Source organism: Apus apus, chromosome 3 (genome assembly GCF_020740795.1).
Source record: "Apus apus isolate bApuApu2 chromosome 3, bApuApu2.pri.cur, whole genome shotgun sequence".
In the NCBI taxonomy this organism is placed as follows: domain Eukaryota; kingdom Metazoa; phylum Chordata; class Aves; order Apodiformes; family Apodidae; genus Apus; species Apus apus.
This window is the reverse complement of record NC_067284.1, coordinates 97,030,566-97,049,870: the sequence shown is the minus strand read 5'-3', so window position 1 is coordinate 97,049,870 and position 19,305 is coordinate 97,030,566. Positions and strand designations below refer to the sequence as shown.

The 19,305-nt window shown below is 38.2% G+C and overlaps 1 protein-coding gene across 1 annotated transcript in view; it reads right to left on the bottom strand.

Annotated features, from left to right (window-relative positions):
- Nucleotides 1–19,305, bottom strand: part of ESR1 (estrogen receptor 1) — a 162,960-nt gene that overhangs the window by 63,640 nt on the left and 80,015 nt on the right. The window contains 1 exon segment of the mRNA XM_051613565.1: nucleotides 5,699–5,815. Within this exon segment, the coding sequence (XP_051469525.1) occupies nucleotides 5,699–5,815 (117 nt within the window).

Here is a 19,305-nt window from a genome sequence, read left to right as displayed (position 1 = left end):
AACCATCCTGATATCTGCTGGAGGGAAAACACAACACAACACCAGCAATCCAGGAAGTTCCTGGAGTGCATTGATGAAAATTTCCTCCTCCAAATGGCAGAGGAACCAACAAGAAAAGGTGCTATGCTGCATCCTCTTCTCACCAACAGAGAACATGGTTGATGATGTAAAACTTAATGGGAGACTAGGCTGTAGTGACCACAACAAGGAAAGAAGTAAGCTCACCACCCTCGACTTCAAGGGAGCAGATTTTGGTCTCTTCAAGGATTTGTTTGGTAGGGTACCATGGGACAAAGCCCTGTAAGGAATGGGGGCCCAGGAAAGCTGGTCCATATTCATGGATCACTTCCTCCATGCCCGGAAGCTATGTATCCCAACAAAGAAGGCAGCCAGGAGAGCCGTGAGGCCCATATGGATAAGCAAGGAGCTTCTTGACACAGTTAAATATGAAAAAAGGTATACAGAGAGTGGAAGCAAGGACAGGTATCCTGGGGGGAGTACAGACAAATTGTCAGAGAAGCAAGGGATGAGGTAAGGAAGGTCAAAGCACAGTTAGAGTTGGACCTGGCCAGGAATGTTAAGAACAAGAAAGTTTTCTACAGATATGTCATCAATAAGAGGAAGATGAGGAAAACTCTGGCCCCACTTCAGAAGGGAACTGGAGACCTGGCCATGCAGGACATAGAGAAGGCTGAGCCACTCAACGACTACTTTGCCTCATTCTTCACTGGAAAAGGCTCTGGTCACACCAGCCCATTTAGAGAAGGTGAAGGCATGGATTGTGAAAAGGAAGATCTTCCCCCTGTAGGAGAAGGGCAGGTTTGTGACCAGCTGAAGGATCTGAAGGTAGTGGTAATGGATCCAAACAGGAAGAAGGGAGACTTAGGTTAGATATTAGGAAGAAATTCTTTTGTGTGAGGGTGGTGAGACACTAGAACAGGTTGCCCAGGGAAGTTGTGGAAGTCCCATCTCTGGAAGCTTTCAAGGCCAGGTTGGATGGGGCTCTGAGCAACCTGATCTAGTGGGAGGTGTCCCTGCACATGCAGGGGGGTTGGAACTAGATGATCTTTAAGGCTCCTTCCAACTCAAACCATTTTACGATTCTATGAATTTCATGATCACAAGAAACAACACTCAGTCTCCTCTCTACAACATTAAATTTTAGGCTGTTCAAAGACAATAAATATCCCCAGTTGTATACATGATCACCATCTGGATCTAGCACATGAGCTCTCAGATCCTTGATTGTCATATTTCTTATGACTTGAGGTTGGGGAGCCACCAGCATTTGACAACTGACAAAATTATATAGGTGTCTGGGTGGTTAAAAATGGACCACAGGCAAATAACTGATTTTGTTTAAGGTTTTAGCAATAAACATTATGACTTTTTTTTTTTTTTCCATAGCCATCAATTCCACTTGTACTCTGTTGCTCTGATCCAACAAAGCACTTGATGCTAAATCTGCCTTGTCACACATGAGAGAGGGAGAATATAGCATGCTAATAACCAGAAATCCCCATTCATTTACTACACTATAAAAATACTTAATTAAAATATAACAATAAAAAGAAGGTGTTTTTAATTTCAGAGAATTAGGTCCTTTGGAGCCAAGTTATCAGAAAGCCATTAAAATAATGAAGAAGTGGAAAACTAGATTCGTATTGGAGCAGAGATCACCTGGACCATACATGTGGCTGGAGTTTCAACATTGCAATTGCTGTAAAAACTCCATTTGGAAGCTGTACCCCTCCACTGCTTGAAACAGAAAGTTGGAATATACTTCTCCAAACAAAAACAGAAAAAATCTTCAGTAGATCACAAATTTTTTAAAATATTTTTATTTTATTTTTTTTAAGGCTACTCTTCCCTCTAACTCAGGCCAGAAGAAAGAGGGACATGCCAAGGAGTGTATTCCATGTGACTGCTTTATCTCCAGGTACAAACAGTGGGTGCACAGCGGGTGTCCTTATTTCTAAACAAGAACATATAATTTTAAGGTCTTTTTGGGCTTATTCAGAAAGACAGAGTGAAGCATTTGGACAAAATATAACAGCTATAAATTCTGACTCAGATGCCAACTACATCAGCAGAGATTCTGACAGTCTAATTGTCTCTTGAAGCAGGAAAGTAGCAGATGCAGAATGAAACACAAGCAAACATAAGAGGAGAGAAATAACTTTTCAGTATTGAAAGAAGTTTTTAAAAGATGAAGGAACAGCAGGATGAAAAATACAAAAAGATTTCCACAGACACTCAAATGTTCCTACAGCACAGCTCAAGAGCCACTTGAAGCCTGCATTTTTTCTGAATGAAGCCCCAAAAACATATTTCAGTGTGTCCACCCAATTAAAACTATGTATGAACTTTTTTATGCTGCATTAAATGACCTTCTATGAGAAAAACCTCACCAACCATAGCTCATAACCTATGTTTAAAATCAAATGAGATAGTTTATCTAGCTCATATTTACTGAAACTCAGTAACTAATATGAAATATTGCTCTATATTTAAATGACAGATAAAAGTTACAAGTTAGCAGCTTTGACAATTTATTAAGAAAGATCAGCTTATCCAGTGCAGGAGGAAAACTGAAATTTAAAGAAAAGAAAGATTACTGCTGCTTTCCACTGTCTAAAAGGTGTATCATCATAAGCAAATTGTGGAAATAGCTATTGAAGCAAGATATGACACAACGGAGTATTTTTCAAATGTATGATAGAATTAATGCCTTTTAAAAAGGCACATCCTGCAGTATGAACAAAAGAAGATTATTTAAATTAGAAGCTTCAATCAACAGAACTCTGAATTATTAGAGAAAAGTGTGGACCTTGAGAAACCACAGCACTATGTGATTCAAGTGTGTTGAAGAAAAGTGTTACCAACACAAAAGCTTAAGAGATATCCTCAGGGAAAACAAGTAACAACCAAAAACATTTTAAAATATTTCAAAGTTAACATTTTAAAAGATAACCAGATGGCATACCAAAACTCTTCACTTAACCATTATCTTCATCAGAGAAATGTGACAACTGTCAAGTACTCCCTGAAGAAAAGGATTTCTTTCTCCCATGGACAATATGGGATTGGTTATGACTCCAGCAAAACCCAGATTTCCTTCATCCTACACTGGCTTTACCTTTCTTGAATACTTCATCTGCAGGCATGTCAGACTTAAAACCTGCAAGTGAGCCTCAAGAATTTTTTCCCAGACTTCATAAAATAAATATTCTTAAACTCTTGCCTATGAACCCATGATGGACTTCAGAGCATTACAAGCAGGCAGAAATTATGCACCTGATTTCCTCTTTTTGAAATTGTGAGCTAAGCTTAAGAACAAACAAAAACAATAAAACAACAACATAAAAACACCCCAAAAACCCAAACAAACAAAATAACCCCAAACCAAGCAAACAGGAAAAAAAACCAAACCAAACAAACAAAAACAAAACCCAAAACCCACCACAACCAAAAAGCCACACTGACTATTTTTGAGCTGCCAGTTGCTGTCCTGACTACAGAAATCTTACAGCATTGTAAAAGGAAAGGATGCAATCCACAGAATTTTACTCAAGTGAGGGCCATTGTACAAAATAACAATTCCTGAACATCTATATTAGAATGAAAATTTGGACAAAATTGCAGTCTTTTTTGGACTTCTGTAATCTACAGAATGCTATTTGAGCATTCTGTGCAATTTTTATGTGATTTAAACAATTATGTATGGAACAGTGAAAAACCTATTACAAAATGTATCTTAAGAAGAGATATGAAAAACATCAAACTGGTACAGTGGATCATTAATTAAATAAATAAATGGATGAAAATGTGAATGAAAGATTTAACATCATCAACATAAAACATAATGATATCTCTTAGCTATCATCTGTCATATGAACAAGGGTCAAAGATAAAGCTGCATGGCAAATGTATAGGATTTTCTGACTTTAGTTTGCCTTATCTGAAACTTTAACTTCTCCAGACCATAGCTGTGATATTAATTATATACATTTTATTTTAAAGCATTCCACCATGATGTTAAGACAGAAACATAAAAACTCTGGATCCATAAACTAAATCTTAATTTAAAAAATCAGCTACTATTCTAAGTGTTAGAACTAAAAAGAGATTTGACACCTCCCTCCTGCTTGCATTCCAAAACTGAGATTACCAAAAGCATTCTCAGCCATTGCCTAATCCTTGAGTTGAGAAAAATACAGATTCAACCTCAAAGTGCAGCAAATAGTTTTCCTTTACTCCTTCCCCATTACTCTTTCTGCAAAGAATTCCAGACTTGGCCTACCTTGACCACATGGACAGAACCCTCTAAAGATAGGCTAGATATTAGGAAGAAATTCTTTACTGTGAGGGTGGTGAGACACTGGAACAGGTTGTCCAGAGAGGTTGTGGATGCCCCATCCCGGGAAGTGTTCAAGACTAGGCTGGATGGGGCTTTGAGCAACCTGGTTGAATGGGAGGTTTCCCTGCCCACGCACAGGGGTTGGAACTAGACGATTTTCAGGGTCTTTTCCAACCCAAACTACTCTATGATTCTCTGAATCTATGACTTATAAACAATCCTTTGTTCTAGGAAGGATAAACATGATGAGCACTCCTCTCTCTTGCCCAAGTAACCACTAGGTATGACAGAGAAAGGGAGAACCAATCTGTAATTTAACTATTAGCTCCTTTCACACATAAGACACGGGTTCTAATCCTTTCTCTTCTTAGCACTTACTAGTTTGCTAAATTTTCCTACAGAAATAGGTTTAAATAAAGCTAAAACAAGGTTTTCTTCTGCTTTACAGCAAATATGAGACTTTATGATTTCCTGTTCTTAAATATTCTTAATTCTTAGGAGCTTGTCTTTTTCAAAATATAAAAAATAGCTAACTTCTGTCTGCCTTTGACAAACATTAGGTAGCGTAACATAGAGGAGAAAGACAGGTATCATGATTATGATAAACAATGTCATTAAAACCTCTTCCACCTAAGAACACACCGTAGCAATTTTTCAGTATTGTAATGTATTCACAGTTTTACCTTCAAAAGTTACACACTGTGTATATAAACAAAGTAATTTAGTGACTTCAGCCTAAACATCCAATGTCTGATCCTTCTTCCCTGACATCATTATTACAAAAAAAATGTTCCAAAAAGGTGGCATTTATCTCTGCTTTTATAAAATGAGTGACCCTTTAATACCATTGGGTAAAAATAATTGACATATAAAATATGTGTATGGTACTGGAACAGAGGAATTGACTTTCCTTTCCAGAATTCACAATAGAAGTATTACATATTCAGAAATTTATTTAAATGAATACAGACTTATCTGAGAATACCAGTGCTTTTCACACTGAACTGCAAAATTCTACAAGATTTTGGGTTAAGTTTCATTCATCATGATCTGGAGCCTGCCACGAGGGACCAAAAAAAAAATGAATTAAAAATACTAACAGAAGAAACCCAACTTGACCAAGGTAAATGTTCCTATTAATTTTTATGCAAATTTGGAGAAGAATAACGGTATTTGGGGGGGTTTAATATTTTTTTTTTAATGTCTCTGATTTAATACACTTCAGCTCAATAAAATTAGTTGCTTCCACCTTTAGGAACCATATCAGCTGTCCAATGAAGTTAAAAGACAGGAAGGCAGACACCAAGGATGAGGATTTGTTGATTGCTGTGTACATACCACCTTTCATCATCCCCACTTCATAGCACTTTCTTAATCGGCAAGCCTGGCAACTCTTTCTTCTGTTCTTGTCGATTGTGCACTGGTTAGTAGCAGGACACATGTAGTCATTGTGCCCTGTAAAACCAGAAGAAAAGTAAGGACACAGTCATACACAGACATAACAAAACCACCTAAAGTACTCTCTCATTTTTCACTGAGTATTTAGTGCAGCTTCCAACACCTCAGGAAGAAGGTAAAGTTGCCATCACAATCCATCATAACAATTTTGATAGTGAAACTAACATCTAGTCACAATACGTTTATTCACAAGTTCTTTAAAAGTACTATTAAAAATACAAATTACAACTTCTGTAGAATAATTAAAACTATGAACAATTAAAGCAGTCACAAAAGAGGATAGATTAATATGAACAAATCCCTTGAATTCCTTACACTTAGCCTGAGAAAAACAATGCCATCTGGTCCATGTGCCTGTGTTGATGTTAAGCCAACAGACTGCACAAGATCATTAGAGGTTTATAGCATTAAAAAGGTCTATGCACCAAACATTTTTTTCTATCTTCCATAATCTGAAGCAGTTAAGAAACAAACAACATAAAATAGAAGCAACAGCTATTAATTAATTGTATCTCGGAGTCTCTAATTCCAATTGCATGTCTATTGATATATGCAAAAACCTTCTGTCATTATAAACTCTTAAACTGTTGTATGATTCAACTGAGTTTGGTACTGGTAACTTCCTTTAAAGCTCCATTTGCTCATTATTATCCCCTACATCTCAATTCTCATTACAAATGTTTTCAGCATGCTATAATTTGTTATTGCCAACAAGCCTCTATTCCAAATTTCTCTTAAAAATGTGTGCTTAAGCCTGCTATAAAATTATTTTCCAACAATAGACAAAGTTTATCAAGGACAAAATACACTATCCAAAATAATCCTATTGGTGCTTTCTATTAATCTAAACACAAGCAAGGTACAGCACACAATGAAACAATTTTACTGCAGAACTGTGTGTTCTTTCTTCCAGGTCAAGGGATCAGCAGGAGGTAGAGTAGGGTAAAGGTTTGACAGAAGCCTTGGTCTCATCAAACCATCTATCCTTGACTAGAAATTAGAAAATAGAGTAAAAATCACTATCAGATTACAGCAGGAACATCTGCTCTCTAATGCTACATAATTCGGATCCAATCAAAATAAGGAGCCAAACTTTAAACGTGTCAAAATGGTGACAGCTGATTACACACTTTGTCAGATAGACAGAATTATTATTTTTTAGTTCTACTTGACAGAACAGTGTAATACTGAAAAAATCTGAATCCACAGGCTTTGCTCTGGGGCTGAGGTAAAAAGGTAGAAGAGAAACATTCCCTCAACCTCAGCATGAAAGACCATTTTAATTTTCAGTTCCTCTGATAGGATACAGATTATTCTATACCTGATTCAAAACATTTCACATGTAAGGAGAAAAAAAGTCAGACAGAAAACAGCCTCAACCATAATACCATATGTACAGGGAAAACCAGAAAGCTGTGCTTTTAAGAAAACGCACTGAACAGCAGCAAAAGATTGTAACACCTGACCTCAATCACCAGCCTTGTTTTATAAGCCAAGCTCTGCAATATCATGAGAAAAGACAGAAAAGTTAAGTTACTCTTCTTAAAAACAAAGATAGACTTGGACAGAGTATCTGATCTTCCTAGGGAAGTTAAAAAATAAATTCCTAAGGGGAACAGGCACAGGCTATGAATTCAGCAAATAATTCAGAACACCATTTAGGTCTCTGTAAAATAAGCAGATAAATGTTCCCACGTAGGTCAAAGCTGAACACACACTTGTCAGCTTTTCTGGACTGGCTGATTCTCATATGGTTCAGCTCTCAAAAAAAAAAAAAAAAAAAAAGTTACAGTATGCAAAACTTAAAAGTCAAGTGGAATCAGCAGGGCAGCCACCCTTTCCACAGTGCTTAAATGAGTGATAATCTTTTCTTTTGCTCTGAACCTAAATTTCCATATGCAAACTTCAAGCAATGGGGAACAGGCATTTGGTTTGTAGAATACTACAAAAAAACCAATCATTTCTCTGATAGAGCTACAGTCTCTACTGAAATTAACTTGATTTGTATAATCATATTTTTACATTGAAAATTTTATCTTAAATATAAGCTTTAAAGGCTACCGCAATTAGTTCTTTTCATGCACATGACCTGCACCTTAGACAAGCCACTCCTCTTTCAAAGTGCTTACCAGACCTCACAGAAAAAAACCTGTACAATTTCGAATGCAAAAACAGAGAAAGATCTGTGTGAGAGGCATACCTCTTCAGATTATGAGTGCCCTAGTAATGTAATTGTTTAGACTACATACTTGCTGTAAATCTTGGAAGAAGAAAATGCATTTAATATCTCTCATAATTTTTGGCTCAGTTTAACCAACAAGCCTTCAGGAGACTGGCAAAGATGTAAGCAACCAGAAAAAAAATACAGAATTAGACTATACAGTAGAAATTATTATCAAATTAATTAGGGAAGAAGAAAGAAACAAAGGGAAGAAGGAAGACAGGAACCTTTCCTGCTTCTCCACAATATCATCTGATTTCAAGTATTCAGTCACAGGAGTTTCCTTTGCAAGGCACAGACACAGACTAGGGCAGTCTAGCTTAGGATGCCCAAGAAGTGGAAAAGATAGAAAAATACTGACAGGAAGAAATGTTTTCAGTGATCACTGAGGATCATAAAGGAAAGCACAAGACACTTGGCCTCTGTGGTCTTACTGGGTTTGTTTAAAGTAAGTTATTAATTTACACAAAATTTAAGGCTGTGTGTTTAATAGGGTAGAGTCCTTAGTTTTAATCCCCTTGCACTGTCTTGAGCTATGAAGGGTTTAAGGAAGCTATTTGAGGAGCTTGAGGAGGAGTGGACTGTTCTTCTTATGATATCTCACATATTATACATTTTAAAACAGTAAAAATAACATTAAGTATTTTTATAGCACTTCACTATATGCTAAGGTCTTTCCAGAACATGGTACAAAGATCTCTCTTTTCTGAAAGCACTAATTTAGATTATAATCTATATAACAACCAACAATGGAGATGGGGAAGATGAGGAAGCAAAGGGTCAACAAGAAGATAATAGCAGAAATTAGGAAGATTTTGAGTTTATTTTACCCCAGCCTGTCATAATCAGAGCTTTCTCTTACTGCACGTGCAGTCTGACTTTCTCTCATCACCATGAGTCACATGTCTAGTATTTATGTGCAGATACTCATCGCTGTCAGTCTAAGGGTTCTCAAGAGAGCTGTGGTGTATGCACAGCAGAGCATGCTTGAATCAGAGTGGGCAGATTACTTGTTTGTGAAGGCTTCAGTCAGCAAAACACTTCATATTTCTTTAAAGTTAAGTGTTACTACATGCAGCACAACACTTAAGCATCTGTGTGCTTCCAGAAGTAGTCCCAACACAGTATATATGGTTGAAGTTAAGTACATGCTTGAGGGTTTACTGAATTGCACCTTTGAAGAGCTGCATTAATTTTATACTTCACCAGGAAGGGTGAAAATTGGGGTCATAGTAATATATCCATGACAATGAAGATAACAATGTCCTGAGTTCAGCTGGGGTAGAGTTAATTTTCAGAAGAAGCCGGGAGGGGACACAGCCAGAATAGCAGACTCAAACTAGCCAAGGGGATATTTTACATGGCATGTGTCTTGCTTGTTTAGTGGTCAGGACAAACCTCAAACCAGAAGGCAGAACTGCTCTCTATTACGCTCCCCTGCTCCATCCTTGCAAAGGAATATAAAAGTGGAATAAGAAAGAGAGACTTCAAAGGTTAGAAATTAAAACTGGAACAAGTTTACTGTAACACAGGAAAAAGGAGTAACACGTAGGGTAAGGAACAGATATATAAACATACATACAAGCATATACAAAACAATCTCAACTGATCACATGAACAGCTAGATGAGAGTCCCTTGCAGCAAGGCCACCTCAGGAGAGGTGGCTCTTCACAGCACCTGACAGAGTTGGATTCTGCAGAGCACATGGTAACTTGAAGAACCTCCAAATTGCACCACCAAGCAAAAAGAAAAGCACAGGGAAAAGGGGCTGAGCTTCCAGTTCTCCTGGCTTTATTATAGAGTGTGACAGGAAGTGGGAGGGAATACCGACTCCTCCCTGTTCAAACCCTCCAGTGTCCTTCAGGGTCCTAAAGACCCTCTCTCTAGTTCCTCTTAGAGGTGTCAACAATTTGTCACATCCACTCACACCATAACAATATGACATTGTTCTCATTACATAAACTGGGTGAATTGGCTGGGGGAAAGTGGAGTCACAGTTTGGGAGGAGGCCAGACACTGCGTTCCAGGCAGTGAGGAATGGCACTGTGCGTCGCTTTCTTCATACGGTCTTTTATTATTATTGTTATTACTTCTTCTCTCCTTGTATTGTCCTGTGAAACTGTCCATATCTCAGCCTGTGAGTTTTTACCTTTTTCTTACAATTCTCTTCCCTATCCCACTGAGGGGTGAGAAGTGAGCAAGTGACCACGCAGTGCTTAGTTGCTAGCTGGGCTTAAACTACAGCATACAGAAATTTTTTTTTTCTTACATGTGTAAACAGTTGCAATATTATGTTCCAGCAACCATTAAGATTAGCCTTAGGGAAAAGCTGTAGAAAAAATGAACTAAAGATACTGACATGTCAGCATGACAGTTTAAGAATTCTTAATGGCAATTCTACAAAGCCAATAACGAAACATTTTTGTCAGGTGAATTTTGTATTACACTGAAACTGATGTAGTTGAATTGTCTCATCATATATTTCAAATAATGCCAGTAATAACTCTTATCCTTTTAGAAATTCATGCTTTTCCTTTAACTATTCTTTTATTTTCAATCCCCATGTCACACAAATTTCTTAAACTATGATTTTTCTATCTGTATAAGGCATCTACCAGGTTAGTCATTACCTGTGAGAGCAGCAGGTTATTCTATGATCCTATTCTGAAAGTGAAATTAGCAGAATTTCATAAGATGTAGGTAAAGGGAATGCTAGTGTGTGGATTTTATACATTCCATAGGGCACAAGAGGTCTCAATCCCTTGGTGTAGGAAATCAGGCAAGGAAGGTAAGAGACCAGCATGGATGAGACAAGACCTGCTGGTCAAACTAAAAGGCAAGATGGACCTACACAGGCAGTGAAAGAGGGGACAGGTATCCTGGGTAGAGTATAGGGACACTGCCTGGTTATGCAGGGATGAGGTCAGGAAGGCCAAGGCACAGCCAGAACTGAACTTGGCAAGAGATGTTAAGAAAAACAGGAAGGGCTTCTACAGGTACATAAACCAGAAAAGGAAGGTTAAAGAAAGCGTAACCACCCGATGAGCCACAATGGTGAAATGGTAACAACAGACAAGAAGGCTGAGGTTCTCAACAACTTTTTTGCTTCAGTTTTCACTGGCAACCCCTCTCCTCACAGCTCTCATGTTGATGGCCCACAATATACAGACCAGAGAGATAATGCCCCCTCCCCCCCCACTGTAAGTGAAGTTAAGGTTTGTGACCATCTGAGGAACCTGAAGATACACAAGTCCATGGGACCTGATGAGATACATCACAGAGTCCTGAAGGAATTGGCAGATATAGTTGCCAAACCACTGTCCATGATATTTGAAAAGTCATGGCAGTCAGGTGAAGTCCCTGGTGATTGGAAGAAAGGACATGTTACTCCCATATTTAAAGAGTAGAAAGGAGGACTCTGGGAATTACCAGCCTATCAGCCTCACCTCTGTGCCTGGGAAGATCATGGAACAGATCCTGCTAGAAGACATGCTAAGGCATGTGGAGGACAAGGAGGTGATCCAGGACAGCCAGCGCGGCTTTACCAGGGGAAAATCCTGCCTGACCAACCTAGTGGCTTTCTACAATGAAGTGACTACATCAGTCAACCAGGGAAAAGCAGTGAATGTCATCTATCTGGACTTCTGCAAGGCCTTTGACATGGTCCTCCACAACATCCTTCTCACTAAACTGGAGAGATATGGCTTTGATGGGTGGACTGTTCAGTGGATAAGGAAACTGGCCAAATGGTCGCATCCAGAAGGTAGTGGCCAGATGGAAAACAGTGACAAGTGGTGTCCCTCAGGGGTCAGTGCTGGGCCCAGTGGTGTTTAATATCTCCATTAACGATATTGATGGTGGCATTGAGAGCCTCCTCAGCAAGTTTGCTGATGACACGAAGCTGGGCAGTGAGGTCGATGTGCCAGAGGCATGGGATGCCATCCAGAGGGACCTGGACAAGCTAGAGAAATGGGCCCAGGTGAACTTCATGAGGTTCAACAAGGCCAAGTGCAGGGTCCTGCACCTGGGCTAAGATAACCCAAGATGTGAATACAGGCTGGGGGAGGTCGCCCGTGAGAGCAGCCCTGTGGAAAAGGACCTGGGGGTACTAGTGGATCAAAAGCTGGACATGAGCCACCAATGTGCAGTTGCAGCCCAGAAGGCAAACTCCATCCTGGCCTGTATCAAAAGAAGTGTAGCCAGCAGATCAAGAGAGGTGATTCTGCCCTGGTGAGACCTCACCTGGAATACTGCATCCAGCTTTGGTGCCCCCAGCCCAGGAAAGATGTGGACCTGGTGGAACATGTCCAAAGAAGGGCCACGAAAATGGTCCGAGGGCTGGAGCACCTCTCTTAGGAGGACAGGCTGAGGGAGTTGGGGTTGTTCAGCCTGGAGAAGGCTCCAGGAGGACCTCATAGTGGCCTTCCAGTACCTGAAGGGGGCCTACAGAAAATCTGGGGAGGGTCTTTTTACAGGGGCTTGCAGTGAGAGGACAAGGGGTAATGGTTTTAAGCTGAAAGAAGAAAGATTTAGGTTAGAGATCAGGTGTAAATTCTTCAGTGTAAGGGTGGTGAGACACTGGAACAGGCTGCCCAGAGATGTTGTGGGGGCTCCATCCCTGGAGGTGTTCAAGGGCAGGTTGGATGGGGCTCTGAGCAGCCTGTTCTAGTGGAAGGTGTCCCTGCCCATGCAGGGGAGTTGGAACTCAATGATCTTCAAGGTCCCTTCCAACTCAAAAAATTCTGTGATTCTATGCACACCTTAAGGTGCCAAGCAAGAGATGATGAGTGGGAAGACTGCAGATGAAAAGTAAAAACTCCAAAAGAATAGCCTCAAAAGCAAGTGGAAAGTTTTAACAAACAGTAAAGAAAGAAAGAAAAAAAAAAAAAAAACGGAAAACAAAAAAAGGCACCTGGACATTGCATATGCTAACATGGTATGAACAAATGTTGAATGTAAAATTAAAAGTTAATACCAATTTTAAGTTCAAGTGCCCAAATAAAACTTCACTGACTAATTTTAAAATCCCACTCTTTCCTAACAGTTTTCACAGAAGAACAGAAGGTTATGACTAATTCCTTTATAAGCACGGACACTCAAATTCACAGCTTAATTACTCTCAGACAAGGTCTTTGGATTTGGAACTTGGGTTCTCTTAGCAACTACCCAGCACTACTGAGAAGATTAACCATTTTCTGTTTTTAAACTAGCAAGACACTACTACCTGTGACAGTAAGGAAAAGAGCTAGAAGACTTCTAGACTAGAAGGCTAGAAGTAAAACATACATCCTTTCCATCCAGAGAAGAAGTCATCCATCTATACATACCTTGGAAAGAAAGGTCACAGTACCACTGAAGAATGAGAAAGGAAAAAAGGTTAAAATCTCTATAGTCTGTACTATGTCCTTCAGCTGTGTCAGGTAGTTCCTAAACTGAGTGTTCACCTTCTAGTGGAATCCTCTCAACTTCATCAATGTATAGCACTGTTCACATGAGCAGTTAATCCAAGCAAAATTATTATACTGACCTTTCCTATAACCTTTTCATGTACTATTTCAGCTAACAAGAAAAATTAAGAAAGAAGAATGAGAATGGGCATTGCACGAAGATACCAGACCTGCTGACATCTCACCAGTTGAATAATGCAGTAACACATACGTTGAGAAAGGGTGAAATACAAAAAGCAAAACACTACTTATCTTTACAAATGTAAAAACAGAAAATTCTATTTTCTACTCCAGCAGATATAATTTGCCTTAGTCCTAAAATTCATCTACTATTTCAGGATTATGATATCATGTGCAAAGTCTACTTCTACCCCAATTCCATTCCCATCTTTTTAATTCTAGACAAAGTAACAAAATAGGAAGTATTTTTTTATTTGTCACAAGGAAAAACAAGATGCCAAACCAGATCACAGTCTCTACAAAATCTGGCAAGGAATGTGACATCTAGTTTCATTTTCCCTATCTGATAAATCACAATTGTTTTAAATGTTTGGCACATGATTAAACCAACAGCTGTGTTAAAGGAAAAACTCCCACAATGTATTACTCACAGCCATCTCAACATGATCCCTCCAGAGACAAAAAAATATTATCAAAGAGAGTCATAGGCAAGCCATGGCCATCTTATTCCCATAAACTTTGAATGAAATGTCTTGTATTTTTAGCTTTGCAGTTTATCTGAGCTATAATGGGAAGAGTGGAATTCCACCATGGAAAACTCCCACAACTAATGCAAAGAGGCCAAAAAGTTAAAAAAAATTGCAAATTACTCTTGTGCACTTAAAATCCAATAAATTGTTAGCAACAAGAATATTTACATAAATATGGTTTTATTTAAGGTGTAACATCAGGTTTTGGACTGTGATGGGGTCTGTTAAATAAGTTTGGCTAGTCTTATTTTATACTAAGGTCTTTGGTACCTGAGTGGTTCCTGTTATCATAAAGGTTGCAAGGACTTGTAACATATTTATCCCCACAGTATCCCTATAAAGGAACAGCTGATATTTGTATTGTACTGGAGAGGGGGGTGGCACAGGATTCTTGCCATACAGAACATGCAGTGGACATGGACATTTCTAAGCACAGTGATTTTCCTGCACTGAAACTGCAGTACAGTCAATTCCTGGTTTGTTAAATTATTATAGTAATCTTTAACATCAGTATTTTGACAAAAAGCCCCTTTTCTGCCTATGTACTGCTTTCTCATGTGAAGTAAAACCTAGTTATGGTCTTTTATTTACTGACATGTACCTGAGCTCCTTGCTTTGCCCCCTTGTACCCTAACATCAGGATGCTCTACAGAAGATTAATCTATTTTTCAATCAGAAGAGTCAACTAAGATAACTTAGTCTGTTGTCCTGCATATGTCTAGCCACATTTTAGAGTGAGGAATAAATTATTTGTGGCAAAGGAAATCCAACTATTTCAAAAATTTGTGACTAAGTTAAATAAAATCTTTGAGAGAAATATTTAATCTTATTCAAATAATTCAGAAAATAAGATATTTACTAAATTATACCAGCAGTTAATTGCCTGCTAGATCTTCTATGGTAACTCTGAATTAGTATACATGCTTCAGTAAAATTTGTTCATAGTCTCCTTTTGGAAATAAATTACATCAAAGGTCACTTAATTCATTTCCAGTATGTTTATTATTTGATTCATCTTATACAGTTATCTCTAGTTTGATTTCCAGTTTTCAAAAGTGATTGCATAGGACACATTAACCTACAGAAACGATGGAAGTTCATGGGAGTGAAACTTATGGAACCAGTTTAAAGCAATAAACCCACCTGGGTTAAATAAGGTTACAAAAGTACAATCTCTAAACCCAAATGGAACAGCGAAGAACTTTCCTGTTGGACAAAAAAAACATGTTGTCTTGTAATTTGTAAATGTTTTTTGTTGTTTTTTTTTCTGTGTGAATATTTTCAACTGCTGACATGCTCAGCCCTAAGCTAGGAATAATGCGAGTTTCCAAATTAGATAATAATTAATACTTGCAACACAAAATACTGTTTAAGGCTTTTTTTCTTGCTTGGTATGGCACAACAATCATATTCCAGAGGAAGCAAAACATTAAAGCTAATAACGCTGGGTACATTAAGTACGTACGGCTTCTGAGGTCTAGGAATTTTTTCCAGGAGGTGGGAAAAGCTTTGGACACAGCAGAAGAACCAGTGACCATTTATAAAATCAGATTACAATCAACGAGTATTCTCTGCTTTCTGGTAAAGTGTATTGTCTGACTTCAGAAAGGCCCTCATCATTTCCTAGGGTGACATTTCATATGTCAGCTGGGAAAATATAGTTTAGATTATTTCAGAAAACTGATCTCAGGGAAAAGCTGTAAGAGTTCACTGCTGCAATGGAAACTGATATTGAGTAAGGTTCCATAGTGTCCGTCCTGAATCAAGTTCTACACAGTATTTTCTTTCCTTACTGACTGGAGTATTTACTTTCTAAATGTTATTTTTTTGTAGATGGCATTTATATGTGTTGGAACAGAGGAAAGACCAGAGAAGTTCCAATGACAGCTGAGCCCTGGTGGACTTTCCAAACACACATTTTCTGATCTTTGAACTTCCAGCAGTTCTCAAACCTCTCAAACTGAAACTGTTTTCTCTACCCTGAGACCCCTGGTCTGTAGCCCCCTGTTTATTGGCTGTGATTACCTCTGCTACTCTCATTTATGTTTATGTTTTGTAGTTTTGCTCTTTCTGCTGACAACTCTTAGAATCAGTGTACAAGCTATCTTATTAGGGAGTTCCTGTCTTCTTGGCTGCAGGATCTGTGCAGCATTTGCAGCTGTTATCAAACAGATTACCAAAAGACAAAGAAAACAGAAGATAATAATGGAAAGTTAAAGGGAAGGTTCTCAGAAACCTCCCAAATTGAGAACATTGCTATTGCTGCACTGCAACCTTACCTAAACACTCACTTATTAGGTATGTTTTACCTGTGAAATTCCAACTCAGACTATAGATATATTTTTTTTTTACCATCATTCCTAGCATTAAAGTTTGAACTGCATACTTTTAACAAAGTCCACCTCTATCACTGTGAAGTTAAAACAATTGATAACACTCAGAGTCTACTGCCAAAACTCTCCTAGTTGATGGTCAGAAGGCATAACTCTTAAATAAAAATCATGTTCAAGCCATGCAACTAAAATACTTCCCAGCTTCAAGAATTCTTGCACCTCTGTCATCAAGACATTAATGACAGGCCTCTGGAATCCCTCAGCACGGCTATTCAACCATTCTCAGACGCCAGACTCTTATTGCTGGACTGGTACTGCCTCCCATTATGCAGCAATTCTTAACTGAATATTTGTGAAATAACCCATGTTTTGTCTGAATGTACAGATGTGATAAAAGGCAGAGAAGGTGCATCTGAAAAGCATCAGAAGGGTACATGAAGGAGGCAGGGAACTAGGACTGGGTATTTATAAAATACTTCAGTCATCCTGAGATCAAAAGTGTTCTCAGCCCCATATTTGTAGGCATTTTTTGGATGCTTGTCAGAGATGGCAAGAGTAATTCCTTCCTGTCCTGTACCCTTTGGTGGCTATCCAAAGAATAAGAGATTTAGAAGGAGGGGGAAAAGAATGTATGAGTCAGAAGGGCATTTTTAATTTGTAAATGGCATTTGTAAGGCTGATACTAAGATTCTTCATCCAATTCTGACATACAAATTTCAAGGAGGCTATTGGGGGGGTGGGGTTTCAGAAAAGGTGCAAAGATAAAGGACTCAGGAGATAGAAAGATATCCAGCAGGAGATAGAAACATTTTAGTTCTTAAGATATCAAGGTGATTTGATTGTAACAACTTAAGTTATAACAACCTCCCACAGGAGAGAGATAATAGATCTTAAGTCTGGTTCCCGGGTAAGAAGTAAAAGCCAAAGTAATTGAAAATAGAAAGGTAACTCTTCTTAGCAGATTAGAGGATTAGAATAAGCAATCATTGCAAGAAAACCCTTGAGACAAAAGATCAAGTCTGGGCATCTTTTAAAGATCTACCTCCATCAAGTTACCAGGGTTTGTATATGGATAGCATATAAAGATTACATTGAGGGAAGACCAGGCCTAATGAGCTAATGGCCCCTGTTGGTCTTAAAATCCATAAATATTTAAGTAAAGGAGTACAGTGTGCTGTGATGTGACTGCTTGTTATGCTTCTGGATTCAAGCTGGTTGACCAAGTACACTCTTGAAGGCTACATGTGCTAGGTGAAGAACAGAGCACCCTTCTATCACCAAACAACACACTGTTCTTGGTGCCATATGATTTTTCCCTCCAATGAAACATGATACATTAATATCAGTCTGCACAGAATTTTCTCAAAACAAAGTCCCAAATCGCTTTTGGGACATAAACTGACAAAACAGATCAACATGGGCAGTTTCAGGAGGCAGCTGATTTTCCACCACCCATCTGTTGTTTAAACAAATTGAGCAGTTGCACATATTGAGAGACAGTTACCAATTCAGGTTGCTTTTTAAGCTTTAACTATTTGACAGCAAAGAAAAACAACTCAGCTTTTAAAATTCACAAAGTATTTCCAGAACCATTCCAACTCCACCGGATAAAAATGAAACTACCTATTGCCACCTCAGGTAAGGTCTAATGCAGATGTGAGTTTTCACAACATTTAAATATATATTTATGTGAGCAAGAGTAGATATCTCAAATATCACTGAAAATAACAGATACACAGGGAGGAAACTGAATTACTCCATACAGCTTGTTCATTGTTCATGTCTGTACTCACTTTTCTGGTAGTTCTATTAAGAACCATACAGAATGTTTGACTACAGTCTATTAGGAACATCAAACTTCACTGTGGCAATTCTCCTATTAAATCTCTGATGGCAAGTATAAAAGTGACCAATCATCTCCACACTTACATAGGAACTGAGAAATACAGGAGAACAAAGTACAAAAGTTACATGGGTATCTTGCATTTAAAGAAAGACATATTCTAAACAGCAACAAAATCTTTGCTAAAAGCATTCTGTGATACTTTTTTTTATACAAACAAGTCCTTTGTACCTCAATACAGTTTTAATAGCATGATTTCCAGGATTTATTTTCCCTTTTTAGGAATGCATATTGTATATGCAATGCAGATATAATAATAGTCTATGCATAAACTTACACATTAGTGGTATTCATTCCTAAATATCCAATCACAACTTATTTACAATTATTTAAAATTATTACCATCTACAAGCTAAATGGCATGTTTTCTCATGTGTTCTCAATCTAAAAATTACTGTGATTTTCATAGATTGGACACAAGTTTAATGAGAATATGTAATTGCTGAGGTAGACATCTCTTCCAGATCCAGTAGAAAATTTAAAAAATCCCCTAGTTCATCAAGACTGGGTACCTATGACTGCAGAAGTCCTTGAGAGGACTTTTCATACCTTCTGTGATCAAGTGATCAAGTGCTCACAATTGTCTCAGAAGTGCTCATATTCTTGAACTATTTTCTTTATAATAGTGGATGTCATTTTTTTACGATAGCTGTTAACCACAAAAGAGATGAATCAACAAAAGTACAGCAGAGTTTAATAAATGGGATCAGAAGTCTAGAAAGCTTGTTCTACTGAAAGAAGTGGAATTGTTTAGTCTAAAAAAGAGAAGACTGAGGAAAGATATGATAACAGTCTTCAACTATGTAAAAGGTTGTTGTAATAAGCCTTCTTCATGCCCACAGCAGATCAGGCAAGAAGCAATGGGCTTAAAT